Genomic DNA, 26,516 nt, shown 5'->3' on the forward strand with positions numbered 1-26,516 from the left:
ATATGAAATTTTTATCTTTTTTTTTTTTTTTTTTTTTAGACTCAGAGCTTTCTTTTGGTCGTATTTAATCACCATTGGGTTTTTTATTTTTTTACTAAACAAATGAAAAAAGACCGAAAATTTTGAAAAGAAACAAACTTTTCTTTGTTTCGGTTATACAATTTGGCAAATAAGTAATTTTTATTCTTCACTGATGTGCGCTGATGAGTCTGCACTGATCATCAGGGAACTGACAATCAATACCCTGATTATCAGTGCAAATGTGCCCTGTAACTGGAAAGTTGGCCATCGGCTTTCCTTAGACGCTGACAGCGCTGAGAAAAAGGAAATGGCGATAACTAGCATTTGTTTACATGTGATCAGCTGTGATTGGATACACCTGATCACATGGTAAAGAGCCTAGGTCATCGGCTATTTACGCCGATTGGTGATGCGTTGCATCAGAGGGACACAGTTCACCAATCAGTGACCTAGAACAAGGAGTACAGGAATGCAGCCTTCAATAGCTGCTCTAGATCAGTGTCTCTATAGGCAGCAAGAACAGCCTTGATGCCTGTGCCTTTAAAAACAAGTTAGGCCGGTCATACATGGTTCCTGCTGAACCAGCCAAGATTTGAACTGACCGTTAATGGGCAGGCTGAATGTACCAAGTTAAATCGACAAATCAACTTTGGTACAACCAGCCTGCCAGTCGCTGTTATAGCCATTCGCGATAAACACTGTCTTCTCCCAGTGGGAACTGTCAGCACGATCTTTGTTAACCTGCCTTAATATGCCATTGCATGACATTCTTTTTTTTTTTTTTTTCATTTCAGTGGTCTGTGTTCTAGCAGATTGTAAAGTAGAGTAGTGGCAGGCATTAAGTCCAGTCTCTAGAGATTATATTATCTTCAGCTGTTAAGGTTAAACTGTACTTTGCTCCTCCAACAAGCCAACAAAATCAATGAACAGTATTGCAAATATTAGCTAAGCCCCAGCAGTCTGGAAGTGTACCATACAGATGGCTGGCTCTGTTACACAATCTTACCTTAATGTCTTCTGCGTTGGCGGTTTGAAGCTTTTCACGGAAATGGTTGTCTGTCTCCAGCACATCAATTACCTCTCTCAGATAACGATCATAGTACAGGCCAGTGTCCTGTGACAAGAGCAAGAGTGTATGTTAGAAGAAAAATACATGCTACTAATGGTGTCATCAGCCATTGTATATAAGAAGGGAACTGGAAATGGTTAAACCCTGCATAATGTTCGCTGAATTTTCAGCAGAAAAAAAAAAATACGATTTGAGAAGAACAAAAACAGATACAGCATAAGGAAATGTGTACAGCAAGCTTCCAAGTGCTTTCATGAAACCTTTAAATCATCCTTAAAGCAGAACTCCAGACAAAAAAGGTTTTCCATGTCCTTGTTGGTGATCTCCTACCTTCGCCAAGTTTGCCATCCATGTTCTTCTGGGCTCTGTAGTTCCTCTGTGATAGGCTGCTGAACTTGCTGAAAAACAGTTATTGCCTGCTGACTTCCTGTTTGTAAGACCGCTGGCTCCTATCCCTCTCCTAAGCTCAGCCAGCGGTCAGACACGCCTCCTTGTAGTCCTCTGAAAGAGCAGGGAGGAAGCAGACATGTTGTTGTGGGCGGAAGGGGTCTCACAGCCCCCGTTCTGTGACGCCCATGGAGGAGGTGGCCGCTTCCTCTCTCTCCTCCTCCTCCGCCCCCCAACCTGCTATCTCCGTGCAGAGCGGTGATTATTATAAATCAGTTGTATGACACAGCAGGGATGGCCCGCTGTGTCAGGTATAGTATACAAGAACACCGCTTGCTGATGTCCGCCTCCCTCTGGTATTGGCACAGTGCGCTGTCAATCATAATACCAGGAGGTGGGACATTAGCGCTCAGTGTCAGGTATAGTATATCAGAACACCACGGCAGATCCCTGCTGTGTCATACAAGCGATTTCTAATAATAATCCCCGCTCTACACTGGTGGTCCCTGACAAGCTGCACCAGTGGGACAGACATGCTGCACTTGTGGTCCCCGACATTTGGCACTGGTGGTGGTCCCTGACACGTTGTACTGGTTTGCATTTATATTAAAATGCTCTGTATTTATAAGGCTGTAACCTATCATGCCGTGTGTGCTGAATGAGGAGTGTGATTTATGTCTATTCTTATCTAGTCTTAAAATATTTCCCCACCCTCCTAACACCTGTGCTGACTAACCTGTGTAAAAATAGGATTTTTTATAACAGCTTACCTGTAAAATCCTTTTCTTTCAATGGACATCACGGGACACAGAGCCACAATAATAACTGATGGGTTATGTAGGTACCTTTAGGTATTGGACACTGGTCACACCCCAAGAAGGAAGTTCAACCCCCTATATAATCCCTCCCCTTCCAGGGATACCTCAGTTTTGTAGCAAAGCAATATAAGTGTATTAGAAGAGGGGCGGGACCTCTGTGTCCCGTGATGTCCATCGAAAGAAAAGGATTTTACAGGTAAGCTGTTATAAAAAATCCTATTTTCTTTCTCGAACATCACGGGACACAGAACCTCAGTAATAACTGATGTGATATCCCAAAGCAATGCCAACTGAGGGGGGAAATCACAACCAAGTAGGGTGCAATCAGACCGGAGGACCCTGTACCGCTGTCTGCAGCACACTACGCCCAAAGGCGATATCCTCATGCCTTCTCACATCTACCTGATAAAATCTGGTGAATGTATGAACTGAAGACCTGGTTGCGGCCTTGCAGATCTGAGCCATAGAGGCCTGGTGATGCACTGCCCAAGAAGCACCAATAGCCCTTGTGGAATGTGCCCTGATCTGAAACGGAGGAATCTTTTGTTTCAAACCATAAGCTTGAATAATCCATTGTCGAATCCATTTAGAAATGGTAGCTTTAGACGCTGCCTGTCCTCTATTGGGACCCTCTGGCAGCACGAACAAAACATCCGCTTTGCGAATTTGAGCAGTTGCTTCCAGATAGGTCTTGACTGCTCTTACTACATCCAAAGAATGTAGTGACCTCTCTTCCGGAGAACAGGGATCTGGAAAAAAAGGAAGGCAGAACAATGTCTTGGTTTAGATGAAAATCTGAAACCACCTTCGGTAAAAAAACTAGGATGAGGGCGCAATACCACTCTATCCTTGTGTACAATCAAATAAGTCTCCCTACAGGAAAGAGCTGCTAATTCTGATACTCTTCTAGCAGAAGAGATGGCTACCAGAAAAATTAGTTTCCTCGTCAGCAAGACCAAAGGAATCTGACGTATTGGTTCAAAAGGCTGTTTCTGTAACACCGACAGAACCAAGTTCAAGTCCCAGGGGTTTAGGGGCACCCTAACCGGAGGATTAAGACGCAACACCCCCTGCATAAAGTTCCGGACCAAAGAATGCGAAGCAAGTGGCCGTTGAAACAGTACTAATAAGGCCGAGACCTGGCCCTTGATGGTACTCAAGGCCAGCTTCATCTCTAATCCTAATTGTAGAAAATCAAGAATTCTACCTAACACATATCTTCTGGGATGCCAACCCCTGGATTCACACCAGGATACATAAGCTTTCCAGACTCTATGATAAATCATTCTGGAAGCTGGTTTCCTTGCATTGATCAAGGTAGATATGACAGGACCTGAAAGCCCCCGGCTCTTCAGAACGTGGGTCTCAATAGCCAAACCGTCAAATTTAGCGTTTGTAAGGCAGGATGGAACACTGGACCTTGAGATAACAGGTCTGGGCGTACCGGTAGGGTCCACGAGGAACCCACCGTCATCCTTACTATTTCTGCATACCAAGTACTTCTGGGCCAAGCGGGGGCCACCAGAAGTACTGACTTCCTTTCCTGCCTGATCCTGCGAAGGAGTCGTGGCAGTAGCAGAATAAGCGGGAATGCATAAATCAGTGAGAACCGATGCCACGGAATCACCAACGCATCCGTCCCACATGCAAGAGGATCCCTCGTCCTTGCCACAAATCTGTCTATCTTTTTGTTGAATCGGGATGCAAAGAGATCTACATCTGGGACCCCCCCCATCTTTGGCATATGGCCCAAAAGACGTCGGGGTGCAGAGACCATTCCCCTGGGAGTAACTGCTGGCGACTTAGATAGTCCGCCTGCCAGTTCTCTATCCCTGGAATGAAAACTGCCGATATGCATGGCACATGCATCTCTGCCCAGATTAAGATCCGGTTCACCTCCTTTTGAACAGCTCGGCTCCGGGTGCCTCCCTGATGATTGACATAAGCCACTGCTGTGGCATTGTCGGACTGGATCCTGACCGGGCAACCCTGTAGCCTGAGAGTCCAGGCTTTTAGGGCTAGATATACCGCCCGGATCTCCAGAATGTTGATGGGTAAGGTCCTCTCGGTCCTGGACCATAGCCCCTGGATTGCAGACTGTTCCAGAACTGCTCCCCAACCTGACAGACTGGCATCTGTTGTTACCACCGTCCAGGTAACCGGTAGAAAGGATTTCCCCTTCTGCAGGTTTTCGGGTATAAGCCACCAATTGAGGCTCCAACGCACCGCATGCGACAGGTGCATCGGAAAGTCTAATGCCTGAACCTTCTTGTTCCAGGCCAACAGAATACTGTGTTGCAGTAGTCTTGAATGGAACTGAGCATAGGGAACTGCTTCGAATGAAGACACCATCTTTCCCAGCAGCCTCATACAAAGGCGAACAGAAGGACCCTTCTTGGTCCTGACTGTCAGAATCAGCTCCCTTAAAGCAGTGATCTTTGCCTGAGGAAGAAATACCTTCTCCTGGCTCGTATCTATAATCAGACCTAAATACTCCAGTCTTCTTACTGGTTTTAGGAAAGATATTTCTAGGTTGAGGATTCAACCTAGATTTTCCAGATACTTGACCGTGGTCCTCAAGTTCCCGTTCAAAGAAGCTACCGACCGGTCTATCAAGAGCAGGTCGTCTAGGTATGCTATGACAGTTATACCCTGAGCCCTTAATCTGGCCAGAGGAGGAGCCAAGATCTTTGTGAACACTCGAGGTGCAGTGGCTATCCCACAACGCAGAGCCACAAACTGGAAATGGCGCCCTCCTATCTCGAAGCGTAGAAACTTCTGATGAGCAGGAAAAATGGGCACATGTAGGTATGCATCTGTGATGTCTATCGATGCCAAAAATTCTCCTCCCTGCAGGATGGAGACTACTGTCCGAATTGATTCCATGCAGAAGGACTGTATCCTTAGGAATCGATTTAGATCTCTTAAATCCAGAATGGGTCTGACATCCCCATTTGGCTTTTTGGACCGTAAAAAGGTTGGAATAGAAGCCCAATCCTTGATCCTTTGTAGGAACCACCATAATGACCTCTTGCGACAAAAGTCGCTCTAACGCTAGAAGGAGCGACTGCTTCTTCTCTGGTTCTCTGGGGACACTTGATCTGAGGAAACGAGGAGAGGGAAATTCTTGGAACTCCAGCTTGTACCCTAAGGTTACTGTGGAGATTACCCACCTGTCCTGGAAGTCCTCCTGCCAGAGCCTTGAGAACTGTAGCAGTCTTCCCCCCACTCGAGCGAGCGGGGGCGCCCCTTCACGAAGAGGTCTTAGTGTCTTGTCTAGAAGACTTCTTCCCCCAGGACTTCTTGTGTCCCTGGGGTTGACTCTTGTTTCTTGCCCCAGACGGAGGAGGCCGTCGTGACTGCCTGGAGGCTGAAGCCCCTGGCGCTGGGGAAAGAGTCCGTTTGAAAGAGGGACGCTTACTCTTCTTCTTAACAGGTAAGAGAGTGCTTTTCCTACAAGAGATTCTCTTGATATAGTTATCCAAGTCTTCTCCAAACAACCATGCACCACGAAAAGGAAACCCAGCCAAGAGCTTCTTACATGGTGCTTCGGCTGACCAATTTTTCAACCATAAGATTCTACGCATTTGCACCAACCCAAGTGAAAGGCGAGAGGTTTGCATGATAGAATCTCTGATGGCGTCAACAACATAACATAAGGCCGCTGGAAGGTTAGCAAACCCCTGGGCCTGTTGTTCAGGTAAAACTTTGATGACCTGCTTAACATGGTCTCTTACGTATTGACAGACTCCAATCGCTGCTACGGTAGGTTGAGCCACTGATCCTGCTAAGGAAAAAACATCCTTTAATAAGGATTCCATCTTTTTATCCACAGGATCCCTGAGCATCTGAGCATTGTCTACAGGACAAGTCAAACTATTATTTACAGAGGAAATGGCCGCATCAATGGCTGCCATTCCCCACATCTTAATACATTTTTCTTCCATAGGCTAAAGTGTTGAAAACTTTTTCGGCGGAAGAAATCGCTTATCTGGGTGATCCCACTCAGAATAAAGGAGCTTTTCAAGTAAATTATGAACAGGAAAAGCATGTGCTGTTTGAGAGGGTTTCAGCGACCCCAAAGAAGAAGAGGATTCCTTAACAGATTCAGGTACGGGCAATGTAAATGTGGAGCGGACCAATCCAGTAAGGATCTGTACTAAGACTTTCTCCTCTTGGGAAGCCGAAGAGGGTCCCTCTCCACCTGATTCCTCCGAAGAGGAATCATCCGTCCCATCCTGATCCTCTGAAAGGGATTGGTCTCCTTTATCCCAGAGCTCCTCTGCCTGAGGGTCTTGGGAAACAGAGGAAGGCCTAGTACGTTTCTTTCCACTGAGTGAAGAAGTAATCACGGCCATTAATCTTTCCCCTAACCCAGTAATGGTTGAGGAAAAAAACCTCTTGTGTAATGTATACAGGGGCTGAAGTGCCGGAAGCAGGTACAGCCCCTGACCCCAACGGCTCTCCCTGGCCAGCCGTCCCTGGCCCCTCAGGAGGGGGAGGATGTAGCAGACAGGGGGTCCTCAGAACCTGAAAGAGATCCCCTAGTGTCTCTGGTTCTGGGGGTACTTGAACCTCTTCTACCCATAGTGGAAAGCAACAAGGTGTGAGGTATCCAAAATGAACACTGACTGCTGAGCGATGTAGTCTGGCAAAAGCCTTGCTACCAAATGCCCAGTCCGGTGTTACCTTAGTAAATGCAGCCTAGGAGAATGCCTGTGTCCCACCTTACATGCGACTGTCAGCTCTGTGTCCCTCCAAGGCTCAAAGCACCTGTAAAGTGTGCTTTGAATGGCCATGCTTCTGGCACTGTGGGCGTCTAAGCACACTGACGCTGTGCTGACGCCCCGCCCTTCGTTTTTTATGAAAAACGTGCGCTTCCCGCGCGAGCCTGACCCTTCTGAATAAGCATGGAGGAAGGCTGGGGGTGGAGGAGGAAGGAGAGAGGCCGGCAGCGATGGGGCCTGCATACCTGCAATGGCGGCCTGGCGGCGGCGACAGTGAGGTGTAAAACCGCCTTACAGCCCACTTGCGGCCTCCCCCTAGCTTGGGGGGAATATCCCAGAGGAGAAAACCCCCCATCCCATCCTACCTGGAGCCGGTCGGAGGAGCTTGTACAGCGTCGAACGCTGAGACAGAAATCAGCATGAGAAGGTATGTGCTCTTGGCAGCCCCGGTGGTCACAATAGGCATAGCATGCATTTACCTTAAAGGAGAAAACCTACTATAATTCAAAATTCTGTGGAATCTCCTCTTACCTTATCCAGCCGCAGGGTGCTGTATACACAGACCCAATCTTCACCTCTCATAGTGGGCTCCGTTTAAAAAAAAACATCAGAGACTGGGGCCCCCTACAAATAGGGGGATCCTGCATTTCTGGCCCTGTAAAACACCCAGCCAGAAATTAGGAGATTTAAATCCATTTTCTGATCTGTGGGGTCCAGCTCTCTAAAAAGAGAAGCGTTACAGGTAAAACCTTGTTTCTTCGGACACGAGGCCCAGGTACCATCCAATTCGGCCATGAAAAGACACTTTGAATGGATCCGATTCGCCTGGCTTGCCCCAGTATAGGATATCAGGATATTCCCTTTGGAGCTTCAGCACAGGACATCTTTACACGCCCAACACCTAAGACACTGGCGTAAAAACTGAGGTATCCCTGGAAGGGGAGGGATTATATAGGGGGTTGAACTTCCTGCTTAGGGTGTGACCAGTGTCCAATACCTAAAGGTACCTACATAACCCATCAATTATTACTGTGGCTCTGTGTCCCGTGATGTTTGAGAAAGAAAAGAGGTTTATACTTAAGCCAGCAATAGACGGGTTGCAGGAAAGCAAATCACTTGATTCCCCCAACAACACAGTCAGTGTTGATGGGGGAATCCCTTCCGCAAAGCCATGTGTGGGGGGAGCCGTCCCTGCTGTGAGAAACAAAGTGATTACTGCTAGCGGCTATAGCCACTGGCAACAGTCGCCGGAAAAAAAAAAAAAAAAAAAAAATCAGACATGCTGTTGTACCCAAGTTGATCGATCAATCAACTTGGGTACAATCAGCCTGCACATTCATGGTTTGAATCTTGGCCGGTCACTGCTGAACATGGCCGGCTTTACCAATTTTCAGCCTGCTACAGTCCAGTCACATGATCTCCCATGTCAGCGAGCGGCAGCAGCAGAGGAGAAGAGAGAATGCTCGACAATAGCTGGGAATGTCCGGGGGCAGTGATGTCACCCATAGGATCACGTGACCAGACCGGATCAGATCATCCTCAAAATAGGTAAACACATGCACTTTTTATCACAGGTTAGACAGCATAGATCAAGGGTGCTTAACCTGTGGCCCTCCAGCTGTTGTGGAAGTCCCCTCATGCCTCTAACTATCAGCCTTGCAATGCCTCATGGGATTTGTAGTTCCGCAACAGCTGGAGGGCCACAGGTTGAGCGCTCATGGCATAGATGTTAGGAGGAGGAGGAGGAGGGGGGGGGGGGGGGAGACATTTTGGAACTCAATAGGTTTATGCTGGAATTTTCCTTTAATAAGCTCCAGTTGGGAGAATTTAAACACTGATCATAATGGTAGTGCTGGCCGTGGACATCCAGGCTTCAGCAGGTTCTCAACATGCTTTAGCACTACCAGAAGTGGCAGCCAGCACTCCCATGATGGTCTTTGTTTAATATTCCCACAATGAAACAGAAAGTTGCTTTAAGGGTCAGTTCACACCATAGAAACGCAGTCCGGGTGCGTTTGATGCTTTTCTGCATGCACGTTTTTGATGCGGTCCAGTGAGTTTTTGGTGCAGTCCAGTGCATTTTTTTCCCCCTCTTTTTTCTTAACCTTAAATAAGGACATTGGTGTTCCAGTGCATTCTTGATGCGTTTTATAGTGTTCCAGTACAGTACAGTGCAGGAAAAATGCAGCATGATCTACCTTTTTTTTCCCCAGAACAGGAACGCACTGGAACTGCAAGCACTGGTGTGAACTTTGCCATTGAAAAATGACATAACCTACTTTCCATGCGTTTTTGATGCACTGGACTGCATGTGCTGTGAACTAGCCCTTATACCTCATTTACACCAGGGGAGTAAAAACAGACAGTGGAGCCGCGGTTTTAACCAGCCCCTGACTACCCATCTAAAACATAACACGCAGCTGGAGGGAATTCTACACATGCTGTGGCCATGATGCTTTGCTTCACACCCACAGTAAAAGTAACTTAGCATGTCAAGTTTTCCAGATGGCAGTTTTGCTTCCTGAGCGCCTGGAAGCTGCTGATTTACTGCTCTCTGAAAAGAGATTTGCTGCAGATCGCTTTTTAGAAATAGATTCACAGCATTCCATTCAAATTCTGCATGTACTGTATATAGGCATAAAAAAAACAAAAAAAAACAAAAAAAACAAAAAAAAAACCTTGTGATGAGATTTACACTCACTAGCTGTCAGAAAGTGATGGGAAATCCATCATTTTACAATCGTCACTGAACCAGGAGGCGAGGGGAACCTTTCAATACAGACATTTGTTCTGGTAACAACTGTCAAAGAAGGGATTTCCCTTTCACTTCCTGTTATGTTTTTGGGACAGTCTTGGAAGAGACATCTCCCAAATAGGTAACAAAAAGCCTAGTATTCCTAAGGAAGCCAAAGTTTTTTAAAAACTTTGGTTAGTGTGGAGATTTTTTTTTCGTTTAATTCCCTTTTTATTCTCCTTGCCTTCAGCTGTAACACATTAGTTAATAAGGTGTACAGAGTCCACGTTGCTGCGGAAGGTACTTACTGCGGATTCAGCAGGACGCTCCTCCTCTTGTTTTGGTGGCGTTTTTTCTCTTTCAATTGGCACAGCGAAGCCGAGTCCCAGGATGGGAAACAGCAAAAGATACTGGATCTTCATTGCGCTGTAATGAAGAAAAGATAGAAATAAATAAAATATATAAACATTTCCATGCTTAAAAGCCAAACTCCAGTAAAAGTAAAATTGCTCCCTGGTAGTGGGGCTGTTGCAATTATGAAAGCTCCAGTAAGAGCCATTACATTCCAACCTGGCCTAATAGTAAGTTGTAGTCGGAGGTCTCAAAGAGAAGTCAGGCTTCCGATGTGTGAAGTGGTTTACAGATACATCGAGAAGCACTCTACCTCCTCCACCCAATGAGTTTCTAGCAGAACTACACAACATCTGAGCACCACAAACCAAAAACACAATTTAATACATTTCTTATATGTTCAAAGCAATCTCCCCCATCCATCCATGTCTCCATGCTTTATTTTGCTGAGAAATCTCTTTGAGAAACACCCCCTGGCATTTCTGACCTTGGCCATCTTGCGTAAGGGCAGATGATTCATGTAGCATTTACTTCCTGGAATCCATCTGTCCATAGCTCAGGCAGGAGGGTGTGCTTAGCTGAAAAAAAACCCTACTCTCCTCCTAAAGACTTCTACAATGTATGACATCATCATTTGTCAAGACCAGAAACCAGGAAGTAACTGAAGAAATGTAAAGTTAAAAAAATTAAAATAAAGAAGGCGCGTAAAACAAGTAAATATAATATGCCTTCATATCAGTCGATTACGGCTAGCAGCATAAGCATTAAAAATAGTCACTGTTGATTGAGAGAGTAAGGCCCCTTCACACGATCAGACCGTTCAGGTCCGCCTGTCAGTTTTGACGGCGGACCTGAACGGGCGCTCCATGTTAGCCTATGGAGTGACGGATGTCAGCGGAGACATGTCCGCTGACATCCGAGCCAGTCCGATCCGCAAAAAGCAGACAGATGGCCCTACGTCCAGATCCGTCACTGGCGGATCGGATGAGATCTGATGAAAACGGACATGCTGTCTGTTGCTTTTCAAATGCTTTTCTGCATGCACATTTTTGATGGGTTCTACAGCTGTTTTTGGTGCATTTTTGATGCAGTCCAGTGCATTTTTTTCCTAACCTTAAACGACCAGTTCACACCAGATGCAGTTCCAAGCGCTTTTTTTTCTGCACTAAATGCATGCAGTGTTTTTCCATGTATTCCAATGGCTCTAGTTCACGGTGCAGAAAATGACCGGAAACTGACTGCATGGTGTGAACTAGAGCCATTGGAATACATGGAAAACACTGTGTATGCATTTTGTGCAGAAAAAAAGCGCACGGAACTGCATCTGTCGTGAACTGGTCCTTAATAAGGACATGTGTGTTCCGGTGCATTTTTGATGCTTTTTACAGCGTTACAGTACAGTCCTGGAAAAATGCAGGATGTTCTACTTTTTTTCCTGGAAGTGGAACGCACTGGGACCACAAGCACTGGTGTGAACTATGCCATTGGAAATCATATAATCTACTTTCCATGCGTTTTTTGATGCAGAAAAAAAAAAAAAAAAAACGCACTGGACTGCATGTGGTGTGAACTGGCCCTTACCGATATTACTTCAAGGGGTTGTGCCGGGGTGATGCTTAGCTTGTAATAACAACCAATGTGACTCAGCAGCCGCTCAGCTGTTATTACAAGTAGCGGGAGGGGACACCCCCCCTCCCACCGCCTTCTGCCTGGGGTCTCCCGTCCCACCGTGAGACCCGAGCCACCAGCCGGCACGTCCAAAGCCGATGCTTTGTTCGTCTCTGATCTAGTAACCCTGAAGCAATGTCATGACATTACTTCCGGATTACTGGCATCTTAAAGGCGCAAGTTTTAAAAATTAGAAAGTATTCAAAAACGCAGATCTTGATGTTTTGAATACTTTCAAGTGCAGAGGAGGGGCTTGAGGTCTTATAGACCCCAGATCCCTCTATAAATAGTGGCTATCACACACCTAATACTGTCACAAGGGATGTTTACATTCCTTGTGACAGCAATAAACATGATCAAAAAAAAAAAAAAAAAAAAAAGAGTAAAAAAGGGACAGTGTAAAAATAAAAATTCGAAATGTACAGAATATCGGTACCTGATATTGGCTATTGGCCTGAAGGCAGGCAAAAAAAAAAAAAATCATTATCGTATCGGCCCATCCCTAATGCACAGCCAAGATCAGCCAGCAGGATTTCAATTTTAAGCAGTGTATGGGGTTCTTTACTATACGAGCAGTAATGATGTGGGGAATTTTGGCGTCTTGTTTTTTTTTTGTATTGTCTGGCATTTTTTTTTAACAGACTGTAAGAGAAAAACAAAAAAATGTGGTCTTTCCTTTTTACAGAAAAAAAAATTAAATAAAATAAAAACCCAGCATTTTTAATTACCACAAAAGGAAAGATCTGCCTCAGAAATTATATATATTTGGGTACAGAGCTGCACGATGGAGAACTGTCAAACTATCCCAGTGCTAGAAAATAAAAAATGGCTTGGTAATTGGCATTACAGGCTGGTACTATAGTAGTTGAAGAGGACCGGTGAGGAAAGAAATATAAAATCTGCTGCTGCTCACCTTTTTAAAGGTTTGGGCTTTAGGCCTGTCTAGTGAGTCACTGAGCTGAAATAAACATGTACCCAGTGAAGATTGAAATACCTTAACCACTTGCCCCCTGGAAGTTACCCCCCTTCATGACCAGGCTATTTTTTACGATACGGCACTGCGTTACTTTAACTGTCAATTGGGCAGTCATGCGATGCTGTACCCAAATAAAATGTATGTTTTTCCCCCACAAATAGAACCTTGTTTTGGCAGTATTTGATCACCACTGTTTTTTTTTTTTTTTTTTTTTGCGCTATAAAACAAAACAAAAAAAAAAAAAAAACAAAAAAAAAAAAAAAAAACAAAAAAAAAAAAAAAGTAAAAGTAAAAGACCAACAATTTTGAAAAAATATATTTTTTACTTTCTGCTCTAAAACCTATCCAATCAAAAAAAAAAAAATCTAATGTCTTCATAAATTTTGGCCAATATGTATTCTGCTACATAATTTTGGTAAAAAAAAAAAAAAAATAAAAAAATCCCAATAAGCGTATATTGATATTGTATATTAATAAGCGTCTACAAACTATAGGATATATTTATGGAATTTTTACGTGTTTCTTTTTTTTAATACTAGTAATGGTGATGATCAAGCAACTTATAGCGGGACTTCGATATTGCGGCGGTCAATCGGACACTAACTGACACTTTGCAGGAACCAGTGACACTAATACAGTGATCAGTGCTAAGAATATGTACAGTCACTGTATTAATGACACTGGCTGGGAAAGGGTCAAATGTGTGCCTAGCCAGTGTTAGGTGCTTTTACTAAGGGGAGAGATGGATTTATTTCCTTGTATTGTAAACACAAAATCCATCCCTTCCCCCGTCAGAATGGAGATCTGCCTTGTTTACATTGTTGTTTGCGTTTTACCAATGATCGGCAGGTGCCGGCGGATATCCAGTACCCAGCGTTCTATCGAAAAATGCCTCCCGTCAGATAATGCCGCCGACGGGTCTGCGCATGCGCAGTATGCACCACCACCCCAGCAGATATGTTGAACAGCTGACGTGCCGTCAACTTAGCGCATATCATCAGAGGCAGTATCCGACGATCTGCAAAGAGCCGAGGGAGAACGTACTTTTCAGATTCAGCCTGTTGCGGTGCGGGATTTGTGTGTGTTGCAACCTGCCCTTAGACACAGGAAAAACCCGCCATTCAACACACACACAAAAAACACAGGGAAAACACGCCCTGCAACAGCGAGGCAGAATCTGACAAGTATGTTCTACCTCTGCTATTTGCATAGCGTTGGATAATGCCTCCAACGATCTACGCATGCGCTGTGTTAACGTCAGCTGATCAACATATTAGCTGAACGATGTTTGGTACTGCACATGCGCAGACCCATTGGAGGCATTTTTCGACAGGACACCAGCACCTGCAGATCGGCTTCTGTTGCGAATAATCACAGCAGAAGCCATGCGCTTGTTTGCGCCCCCTGCAGGCAGAAGTGTAGATAGATAGATAGATAGATAATTCTGCACAGGAGAGCCGCCCTGTAGCAGTAAAATTGCTATGGGGCGGTCTAAGTGGAACCTGGTCAGCGTCATCCAGATGCCAGACTGCAGCCATCTTCAATGGCTGGCACAGGGTGAGGTCGCTCCTGCCCAAGCGCAGTTTAGTCTTCCCGGCACACAGAACCTGCACTGGAAAGTACATGGAGCGGCGCATATTAAAGATGCGCAGGCAGGTAGGTTTATTTCATTGCAGGAATAAAGACCCTGGAGACATTACTTCCACTGTCCTTGTACCAGCTCAGTGCCATGTAGGTGGTGAATCAAGGCTCAGGTTGATGGCCCCAGGGCCTGCACACTCTGTAATGGTCATTCCCATACATCTCTCCAAACAGGGCACCTTTAGGCCATACTTAACTTTATACTGAACTCTTTTAGGCACGCCCTGGTATAGTTCTGGCACAGGAGCTCCATGTACAACCCTAGAACAATGGTGACTGAGGTTTTTCATGGCAAAGTCATTTAAATAAAGGATTCAGAAAAAGAGCGCACACCGCAGGGACTGTACGATGCCACAGGCAAAAAAAACAAGTTCTCCCTTGTTTTAACTCAAGAATTTTTCTTCATGGATATCCCTGTTCTGTATACTCTACAAAGCATGATTTAACATTCAACTAACAAGAGTCTTCACTACATGTAACATTCTTCCTGTAAAGTGTTACTAAACCCAGAACCTGCATTCACTATATCGGATCTCCCACAGTACACAGAACATGGAAATACAATTATTTTATTATTAGTGACTCTCTCACACAAACAGGTGTACTAATCGAGAGATTGGTAGCCAAAGGCTATGATAAAAAAGAATTGCTGCATATTAGGGAACAGGTCGGCAGCACAGATAGAAACAACCTATTAAAAGAAACAAACAATAATCAGAAGGAGAAAAGGGAAAACAGTCAGGTGCCATTTGTAACAGGTTTCAATACTGAATACTAGGGCTGAAACAACTAATCGATTAATCGACAACTAATCGATTATGAAATTAATCGATTACTATTTTCATAATCGATTAATCGGCCAGTAACATAATGTGGTTAAAAAAAAAAAATAAGCCCTTTATAATACAAAAAGAGCAAATAATCGCTACTGTAACTATTTCTTTCACAATTCTACAGTAAAAAAATTAACCCCTTACAGTAGTGATTTGCTTTTTTGTACTATAAAAGGCTAATATTCGTTTTTTTAACCCCATTATGTTACTAATCGTCTTACACCTGGTTCACATCTATGTGTTTTTTGGTGCTTTTTGCTGAAATGGACTACAGTTCATTTACATGGTTTCCAATGGGACACGTTCACATCTATGCTTTTTCAGCCGCTGCGTATTTGGAAAGCGTCAGTGACTTTTTTTAACGCAAAACAGTGCTTTTTTGGTTCAACATACTTCAATGGAGAAGCTGCAGAAAAGCATGTAATGCGTTTTTGCAGCAATTTGTGTTTTTTAATCTGCCCAACAACAAATGCAAAAAACGCAAATAGCAGCAAAATCATGCGCAAAAATCAAAACGCACAGCAAAGAGCACTGCAGAAACAGATCAAAAGCAAACTGCATAGGTGTGTACCGAGCCTTATGCTGGCCACACCGATCAATTTTCAGATGAGAATATTCAGACGAATAATCTTTGTACATTCGATGAATGAAAGAATGTTTGAAATTTTTCACTTGTTTTTAACATTCTGTTTTTAAAATAATTGTAGTTTCTGAACGAAAACCCACATACACTGTCTGATAATCCTTTCACCAAGAAGTTTTTTATTTTTTCCAAATTTCTCATTACTGTGGTTGAAAATGAACGTCGATTTGACCCCACTAACGCTTAGAAAATCGAACGAACGTTCTTATCTCTCCTCTAATAGTATATACAGTATATCTGTTCTGTGTCATTCTCAGAGTGGATTAGATATTTTGCTCCCTAACCATATAGTTGGCTAATTTTATTTACCACTGCATAGAGATATTTAGGAACGAATTGCTTTTTTTAAACTTTACATATTAACTAAATTATACACCACACTTTTTTTTTTAAGGTTATTAACCGATTAATCGATTAATCGAAACAATAATCGGTCAACTAATCGATTATGAAAATAATCGTTAGTTGCAGCCCTACTGAATACAGAATTCTAGAGGGTATAATAAAGAAGAATTGGCCAATTATTTGCAATGACCCACATCTGAGTAAAATCCTACCACCTAGACCCAGGTTCATCTACAGACGGGCAAGAAGAATTAGAGATGTGATTGTAAAGAATGTACCTGACACCGCCTCCCCCCCCTCCCCCCTAAAAAAAATGGTGACCTTTTTCTACAAGTAAAAGGGAACAGGAGATTTACAGAATTCCAATCAAATACTACTGCATTGAAGTACAAAATAGATAAACGTATTACTTGTAGCAGAACCCATGTCACCTACATGCTGGAATGTAGCTGCGGATTGCAGTGTGTGGGGAGAACAACAAGACAGCTTAGTGTCAGAATAGGGGAACACGTTAGAAACATTAAAAAGGGGTTTAAATACCATAGTGTCTCGAAGCATTTTTGAAATACCCACAAAATTTAAAATTTTATGCCATAGATAAGACAGATCATAACTGGAGAAATTCCAATTTACGAAGATAAGTATCAAGAAATGAAACTCACTGGATTTTCAAATGAAATACTATGCAACCAAATGGGTTGAACTTAGATCTCAATATTAACTGCTTCATAGAAGATGTACCGGTAATTGTTTTTTTTTTTTTAACTATTTTCATTTTTATTTTCCATTTTTTATTTGTACTTTATTTTTATTTGTTATTTTTCTTTTATTATATTTTTTCAATTTTTTTTCCTAAATACACCCTAATTATATTTTTTCTAAATTTATATTTTATAAGTATTGATGTTCAGATAAATGTACATAGGATTTGCATATACACATGCATTTTTATACGTTTTTAAATTATAGACCCTCCATTTCTTTGTAAGTGGGCATACGTACAAAATCTGAAGGGGATCAAATAATTATTTCCCCCACTGTAAGTATGACAGGTTTGTTATAAAAAAAAAAAAAAAAAAAAACCAACAAGACTTTAATGTGCTTCTAAACTCAGGACCCTGCGTTCACCATATCTGGTCTCCCACAGTACACAGAACATGGAAATGCAATTAGTTTAATATAATCTGCTAAATACCCTTGCTCATCAGCAGTATATAGCAGTCTTGTGACTTCTATCAGTGTCTGGTTAAAGCTTGTAGGAGGAAAATTCATTCTCCTCTAACTGTCCCATGAGGCTGCAGGACCCCTGACCCTCTGCCTTGATAGTGCCGATTGGCCCTGTGCAGATCACATGTACCCTTCCAAGGAAAAAAAAAAAAAAACAAAACAAACCCTCTCTAGCTAAACACACAAAACCGAGCATGAGCAGCCTGTCCCCTGGCTCTGTATTATCAGAAAATGTATTGGGGACAGTGGAAGAAGGAGAGGATCAGAGAAGGCAGGATGAAACAGCCTTTTTATACAATGCAGAGAATTAACCCCTTAGGTTGCACAGTGAGAATAACAAGCATGCTTGCTGCATATATGGACTGATTTTACTGTTGTGGGTTTAGTAACAGGAGATCAGAGTCCAATGATCCTTAGAACTTTGGGGGAATTTAACTAACAGTCTGTTGATAAAAATACTTGCAGCCGATCTTCAAACTGTCATTGTGCTGAACATTTTTTTTAAAAAGAAAAAAAGGAAAAAAAAAAAAAAAAAGGATTCCGATTGGTGGCTGTCAAAATTGTTTGTTGGTACACTATATAAGCCCCCAGATCTCTTCCCTTGAAGGTTGGAATTGGGGGCCTCGAGCAGAAGTGTGTGAATGAAGAACTGTTCTTGCTGTTCAAAGTGGCAGTGCTCTGAGATGAGAGGGGACCACAAAGAAGGGCAGTAAGTGCTCTTTGGGTCTACAGTAAAAGGATGTGATTTTACCACCCCACCTTCCCTCCTAAAGGCAGCATATTTGGGTGTACACAGATCATGGCAAGATGATCCTCCTGGTCTCCCTCAACTGCATTGGGCTAAGCTGCAAACACAGGCACACAGTTGTGGCATGGCGGTGAGAGTTTTTAGGGGTTAAAATGTCCTCTAAAAATTGATCCACTCGAGACCGATCTTCAGAGGTTGCTGCCAGTGTAAACAAGCCCAAAAGTAGTATTAAACACTTTCTTTTTTAAATAATGCATTAATGACACCCTATTAAACATTGTACAACCTTGTACATAGTTCGCTCAGTACGGGTACAAACACTTACAAAGCTAAGTGTACATCGTTGTCGGCTCCAGGTCTCAGATTTCCACAAATGTTTGGGTGGTGAATTGTGCACCTTATTAATCTGAAGGAACAACGCAGAGAGGAGGATGAGCAGCGGAGTGGCTTGCAGCATGGCTAGCTTTCTTTAGAAGAATGCAACATCTGTAGGTGGGAGCCGGGAGCACACATTCTCAGGAGACACCCTATTGTAGTTAGCACTGGGGGGGATCCAATAGCGATAGAAAGGAGCAGTATGCCCAGCAAGTTATTCCTTATAGAATTTGAACTAGAGTAAAAAAATATATATTATATACTATAACTTAGAATTTTTGTCCAGATTTTTACGTTTACGAAATGCACTCTGCTGTATACCCAGGTCCTCCTTATATAGTGTATGATGATCCTCATAGAAATCACTATGACAGCTGACCTGCCATATGAGCTCAGAGGTAAACTCTGATTGGACGATGCGGGTTACTGCACCTATTTATATTTACTACTCAACTATATAGCCCTTATGACTGGTTTCTGATTGTATAGGTTACGGCACATCAATCTTCACGGTTGTTAAATACAACAATACCCTAATCTAATAATTCTAGTGTGACTAAAGGCAAAAGCTCAGATTTTTTTCCCAGAGGGAAATGTATAATAGAGGAGTAAAAATATTAAAAAGGGTGATTCAACTTTTAGGCTGGTTCACACCTAGTGAGCTGCAGTAGCACATGCGGTGCAGCAACACACTACAATATCACCTGTACTTGCATTGTCATTCATTTTGCAACTCCAAAAAAATGAGTTTAATGCTAGTTTCACACCCTCACGTTTTTGCAGCCCACGTTTGTGTGGGCACGGCAGCCCAAACATTTAAATGGGCTGCCGTGCCTGCGTTTCATGCAGAAAAAGGTGCATGCACCTTTTTCAAAATGCGGCCCGCAGGGAAATCGCATAGTCATTTTGTCTCTTGTTAGCAGAGAGAGAAAAGAGATTATAATGCAGAAGGGACATATAGCAAGGAATTAAAAATGTGTCTGAGAAGTGTCTATTCCAACTGGTGCCAATTACCAATAACAATCATCCAGCCTTTATCTTTCCCCATACAGCTCGGAAAATTGAGATTTAAAAGCCATCTAGCTGCACTCCAGTTAAGACCTTGATTGATTTGGACACTTTCCATTAATTCCCCCCAATATTATCTCCTCTGTCATACAAGTCACTTACAATTTTTTTCTAACCTAGCTTCAACCTTCCGACGCCCATGAGGACCCTCGCTGGCACCAGTATTTTCTCCCAGGATCTTCGCAGGTGCCAGCCTTTGGCCATCTTGATTGGCCAACACAGAATGATGTCACACTTGTACATGTGCAAGAGTTCAGTCATCCCTGCACGCAGGGCACTGTGCTGGAATATAAAATGAGCTATGCATGCACAGCTAAGTGTACATTTTAAAGTGGAACTAAACCCTCCTATCTTAGGAAGCTGCCATCTTGACCTCGGTTTGATCCACAGTTGCTTTACTTACGATCAGTCATGACACCAACCATTTGATGGCTTGACAGATCGGTAGAGAGCACAAGCAAAATGTGACAATTAGCATACAGGGCACGTTTTTAAAAAAACATTAAATCTATGGTTTTAGGTCTGCTTTAAAGAAGCCTGAGAGCAGGCAGATGTTTATTTTATTGCAAAAGGCACATTGCAGATCTCTTCTGCAATAAAAAAACCTGCCTGAACGCAGTTTCTTCATCTCACACATTAGTTCTGCTTTAAAGAGGTGTTCCGCCTGGGTAAAAAAAAATTAAAAGACAGCAGCTACAAATACTGTAGCTGTTGACTTTTAATATTAGGGCACTTACCTGTCCAAGGAGCCCGCGATGTCAGCACCCCAGCCGATCTTCGGACCGACTCCCGGGTGCTGCCGCCATTATTCCTGGTAAGGGAACCAGGCATGCTGGTTCCCTACTGTGCATGCGCTTTCTAATTGGTGCAGCAGCGGGGGGGGAAGGTGGAGAAGGGTTGAAATTCCGGGAGATTATCTCCATTTTAACATTTTTACTTGTGAATGGTTTTGTAATTCTAAACAGCAAATCTTATGACACTCACCTTGCCAGTCAGGGCAATCACTCTGCCACTTTCTGCTTTAACATTACTGCTTATTGGGCCAGCTCAGCGGGCAGAGGTGATGCTGTTGATGTGTTAACCAATCAGCAAGCTGTTTGGAATACGACACAGCAAGCTTTATTGCTGAATCAGCACACTCATCTTACCGACAGACCAGTGTTGGGGGACAAGTAAAACCAAATATGGCGATATATAACACAGCAATATGTCATTTTCAGCTGTATTTCTTAAAACGTATCTAAACCCCCCAAAAAAAAAAAAGTCATAATACAGCTTGCCAATCCTTAGATGTGGTTGTATTGGTTTTCTTTTTACACCTAGTGATCCTGCCAGTAACACCTCCTCCCCCGAGGGTGACATAGCACAGTTGCTGTACGGTGTCTATGGGGGAGCAGCATTGTTATACTAGGACAGGTTTATGAATACAAAACATCTCCCCCTCGCTTCATCTCCATAACATGAAAGGTGTTCTGTGAACAATAACAGACAGGAGTGCAGCATGGCCTGAGTATACAGGGAGTCATCAGCTCATACACAGGATTTCAGGCAGGATCAACCAGTCATTTCTGCACACATAGCAAAGCACTTTCAATGGTACATTAGAACAGACCAAAAGAGAACACATAGGAAAAGGTCCTTGTAAGGATTTATATACACAAACAAGAAGAATGTAACAAGTCCTGCCAGCTTGATCGTGCCAGAATTCATCGTACTTAGTGTGGCCGGGGGCACCTACAAGGTATAATACTTCCTTCCCTCTTTTCAATAAATCAGGACTGGATAGGTCACAAGCAGATCTAACAATTAGTTGTAAATCTCTGTATATAAATGAGCCCTTGACATTTCTGGACAGATTGGTTCTCAAATGAGCAACATATTAGGTTAAGTTGGTCAACTTTAAAGGGTCAGTCCACTAAAAACTGAACATTGTAGGTTTGTGTAGATCCCCTCTGGCAGTAAGGTGGTTACACTTGAGTTTCCAGCTCTGCCAGACTTCAGATGTCATTAAGCATCACACTCTCCCTGCTAGATTACATTACAGATGGTAGAGAGACTCCTAAAACACTAATGTGTAATTCAATCTGCTAATGTCTAGTATAAAAGAAAAGAAAATTGGACTTTGTTAGAGGGTGGCTATTCTCTATGGTCCCAGTGTATGTAGGAACATGGCCACCTTCTATTGCTCACCACGGGATGGACTATGGGATTTGTAGAGTTCACAGAGAAGTGCACATGACTGCCACTAACATGCACTGCTCTTTTCAAACAAACAGAAGTGAGAGGGGAAAGGAGAGGTTTGGGAGCTCACAGAGGATATTACATGGAGACAGAAAAGCACAGTATTACAGGGCAATGCGGATGTGTATGGCTTATATTTGGAAAAGAAAAAAAAAAAAAAAAGGATACTTTAATAAGGATTGGGTTGCTTATCCCTTTTAATTTTTTAAACAAAATCTAACATCACAAGATATGTAACATATCTGATTGTTGGGCAGAAGTTGTCATTGAAGATCAGAGGTCACATTATTATTGTCCTTTTGTGTATCCTATATGACTGGTGTCTGTACAGATTGTGGCACATCGCCCTTCACAGGTATTAAATACGAAGCTCTTGGCTACAAGTGTATAATCGATGAATCCAATAATACGGGGGGGGACTAAAGCTGAAAGTACAGATAATGTTTTTACAGAGAACGTCTTCTTGAGATGTAAAAATACTGAAGGGCAAAGCAGCTGGAAAAAAAGGTGTTCACCTCACACCATCTAAAGCAACATGGAGTACAATGATGAGCTGAATGGATGGGTCAGGACGGAGAACGGGCGGATAGATGGGTGGGTCAGGACGGAGAACGGGCGGATAGACGGGTGGGTCAGGACGGAGAACGGGCGGATAGATGGGTGGGTCAGGACGGAGAACGGACGGATAGATGGGTGGGTCAGGACGGAGAACGGACGGATAGATGGGTGGGTCAGGACGGAGAACGGGCGGATAGATGGGTGGGTCAGGACGGAGAACGGGCGGATAGACGGGTGGGTCAGGACGGAGAACGGGCGGATAGATGGGTGGGTCAGGACGGAGAACGGACGGATAGATGGGTGGGTCAGGACGGAGAACGGACGGATAGATGGGTGGGTCAGGACGGAGAACGGGCGGATAGATGGGTGGGTCAGGACGGAGAACGGGCGGATAGATGGGTGGGTCAGGACGGAGAACGGGCGGATAGATGGGTGGGTCAGGACGGAGAACGGGCGGATAGATGGGTGGGTCAGGACGGAGAACGGGCGGATAGATGGGTGGGTCAGGACGGAGAACGGGCGGATAGATGGGTGGGTCAGGACGGAGAACGGGCGGATAGATGGGTGGGTCAGGACGGAGAATGGGCGGATAGATGGGTGGGTCAGGACGGAGAAGGGGCGGATAGATGGGTGGGTCAGGACGGAGAAGGGGCGGATAGATGGGTGGGTCAGGACGGAGAAGGGGGCGGATAGATGGGTGGGTCAGGACGGAGAACGGGCGGATAGATGGGTGGGTCAGGACGGAGAACGGGCGGATAGATGGGTGGGTCAGGACGGAGAACGGGCGGATAGATGGGTGGGTCAGGACGGAGAACGGACGGATAGATGGGTGGGTCAGGACGGAGAACGGACGGATAGATGGGTGGGTCAGGACGGAGAACGGACGGATAGATGGGTGGGTCAGGACGGAGAACGGACGGATAGATGGGTGGGTCAGGACGGAGAACGGGCAGATAGATGGGTGGGTCAGGACGGAGAACGGGCGGATAGATGGGTGGGTCAGGACGGAGAACGGACGGATAGATGGGTGGGTCAGGACGGAGAACGGACGGATAGATGGGTGGGTCAGGACGGAGAACGGACGGATAGATGGGTGGGTCAGGACGGAGAACGGACGGATAGATGGGTGGGTCAGGACGGAGAACGGACGGATAGATGGGTGGGTCAGGACGGAGAACGGACGGATAGATGGGTGGGTCAGGACGGAGAACGGACGGATAGATGGGTGGGTCAGGACGGAGAACGGACGGATAGATGGGTGGGTCAGGACGGAGAACGGACGGATAGATGGGTGGGTCAGGACGGAGAACGGACGGATAGATGGGTGGGTCAGGACGGAGAACGGACGGATAGATGGGTGGGTCAGGACGGAGAACGGACGGATAGATGGGTGGGTCAGGACGGAGAACGGACGGATAGATGGGTGGGTCAGGACGGAGAACGGGCGGATAGATGGGTGGGTCAGGACGGAGAACGGGCGGATAGATGGGTGGGTCAGGACGGAGAACGGGCGGATAGATGGGTGGGTCAGGACGGAGAACGGGCGGATAGATAGGTGGGTCAGGACGGAGAACAGGCGGATAGATGGGTGGGTCAGGACGGAGAACGGGCGGATAGATGGGTGGGTCAGGACGGAGAACGGGCGGATAGATGGGTGGGTCAGGACGGAGAACGGGCGGATAGATGGGTGGGTCAGGACGGAGAACGGGCGGATAGATGGGTGGGTCACACATAGATGGATGGGGAGGCACGGATGGGTGGGTGGATGGATGGGGCAGCACGCATGGGGGATGGGGAGCACAACTCGCACAGATGGGAGGTTTGCCTCCAGACTTCCAGAATGAGAAGCACTGCTAGACATGAGTTTTAATACAGAACAAGACCTGAGCTTTATTTAAAGCGGAGTCCCACCCAAAAATTGAACTTTTGCTTTTCGGAATCCTCCCCCCTCCGGTGTCACATTTGACACCTTTCAGGGGGGAGGGGGGGGAGCAGATACCTGGATAATCCAGGTATCTGCTCCCACTTCCGAGCATAGATAGCCACAGTACCCGCGGGTATCTACGCCATGTCCAGCGCCTCCTCCGCCTCCCCGCTGTCTTCTGGGAGACACACAGGTTCCAGAAGACAGTAGGAGCCAGTGGGATTGCGCAGCGCAACTCACGCATGTGCAGAAGCCGCAAGGCTTCACTTCCCGATTTCCCTACCGTAGATGGCGGCACCTCCACCCCGAGAGACAGATCGACTTCAGGTGCCGACATCGCGGGCGCCCTAGACAGGTAAGTGTCCATATTTTAATAGTCATCAGCTGCAGTATTTGTAGCTGCTGACTTTAAAAAAAAAAAAAATAAAATAAAATTTGGCAGAACTCCGCTTTAATAATGTCTACATTAGGAGTCGACCGATTATCGGAGCAGCTGATTATTAGGGGCCGATATTCACATTTTTCAAATAATCGGCATCGGTCAGAAACTTAGCGATAATGGTCAGACCTCCTCCCTGTCCCCACGTGACGCTCGCTGCAGTCTCTGCCAATCTTTGTCAGCGGTGCGGCAGAGAGGTGACATCATCTGTCACTGCCCGCCTCGTATCACCGCTGTTCTGCCCCTACAGCAGGGCCCTGAAGACTGCTCTTGACAGAGTGGCGGGTGGGCAGAGAGACAGTTACATCATCTCTCACCACCCACATGTGGACGTCTACCCGCTCAGACACCCCTGGGCTGAGGAGAGGATGCCAGAAGTAGTGACAAGCTGCATCTGGGTGGCAGGTGACGGTGATGTACAGAATATCGGCACCTGATATCGGCTCAGATCTGAATGCAGCCTTAGAAAAAAAAAAAAAAAACACAACAAACAACCTCACCAGGTTTTTACTGATCTGATCACAGATATATTGTTGTCTATGGAACAATCCACACGACTGTAACAATCAGTAACCAGTGTAAGATAAATAGAAACCGATACATCTGAGTGCAGTAATTTGGGTTTATATTACTAAACTGGTAATTCGAGAAGGATGAAGAAGATTTGTACTTGTGTCTACACAAGGGTCTTTACAGAACATTTCACTCGTTGTGTCACAAGATCCTGAGTCCAAACATCAGGAAATTACAATGTCCTTAAAGCAACTGGTCAAACAACGCATTCAATTTAACCAGGCAGGTCCTCAAACTACATATTTAATGGTAGATCTAAGAGATATTGTACAATCAGATGGTATAGTGTATGGTCTTGATTAAGATGTCTACAATCAGATTATAAAGCGCTTTAGATTGAAAGCTCCTGTGGTCTGGCTCTTCTTTTCCTCTAGTTTATTGTAGAATCTTCTGAGCCCTTCTTGCGTTTTCACTACAAGATATGTTGGTGCTTTATAAAAGGAGAATAATGATAGAAATCTAGCAGATAACCCATGAAATGTCCCTGATGCCCAGCCATCCAAACCCTGGGGTGTCATTCCTCATGTCAGAGACCACTGACTATACCTGACTATGGTCCTCAGATCAGATCACAGTGACATCAGTAATATAGAATTCAAGTCTCAAACTAAAATTGTAAACAGATTTGTTTTTAAGGTCACACAGCCTATGATCAGCCTGTGATGGGGACTACAGACTGTGTCTATGAATGGGGACACAGAGCAAGCAGTACATAACAACCAATCGGCTTCTAGCTTTTATTTTTGAAGCTAAACTGAACAAGCCGAAGCTAAAAGCTGATTGGTCCATAGGCACAGCCTCATGGTGCTTCTCCTACCTTCCATGCTCTATACTGATGACTACAGACAACACATCACCCTCCTCCCTGTACAATGGACAGCACAGCCCCATCCTGACACCGGTGACGTTGATGTGTCAGGAGCTCAGCCCTGGAATATGATGAAGGTGACCACCATTAAGGTTTCTGTCCCCACACCCCGAGGACTCACTCACCTGCCCGGCTCTCGGCAGCTCTCTGTCCTCCTGGCAGGTGAAGTAGTGGCACCGCCTGGATGGAGCTCTCTAAACCTTCCACGACACCCTTCCGGCTAATGACGTCTCCATTACACGACACATGCCCACCAGAAACATGGCGGCGCCGCCGCGCATG

At 44.8% G+C, this 26,516-nt stretch overlaps 1 protein-coding gene across 2 annotated transcripts in view; it reads right to left on the reverse strand.

Annotated features, from left to right (window-relative positions):
* The window catches only part of NUCB1 (nucleobindin 1), a 54,263-nt gene extending 27,747 nt beyond the window's left edge, over positions 1 to 26,516 (reverse strand). The window contains exons 1-3 of one of the 2 annotated variants that reach the window (XM_073602846.1): positions 26,360 to 26,516; positions 10,065 to 10,182; positions 1,028 to 1,135 (exon numbers count right to left, since the gene is read on the reverse strand). In XM_073602846.1, coding sequence (XP_073458947.1) covers positions 1,028 to 1,135; positions 10,065 to 10,178 — 222 coding nt within the window. In that variant the 5' untranslated portion in view covers positions 10,179 to 10,182; positions 26,360 to 26,516. Of the gene's footprint in view, positions 1 to 1,027; positions 1,136 to 10,064; positions 10,183 to 18,513; positions 18,535 to 26,359 lie in introns of those variants that run through there. The other variant, XM_073602847.1, reaches the window with a different exon arrangement.

This window comes from Aquarana catesbeiana, linkage group LG10, assembly GCF_042186555.1.
Source record: "Aquarana catesbeiana isolate 2022-GZ linkage group LG10, ASM4218655v1, whole genome shotgun sequence".
In the NCBI taxonomy this organism is placed as follows: Eukaryota; Metazoa; Chordata; class Amphibia; order Anura; family Ranidae; genus Aquarana; species Aquarana catesbeiana.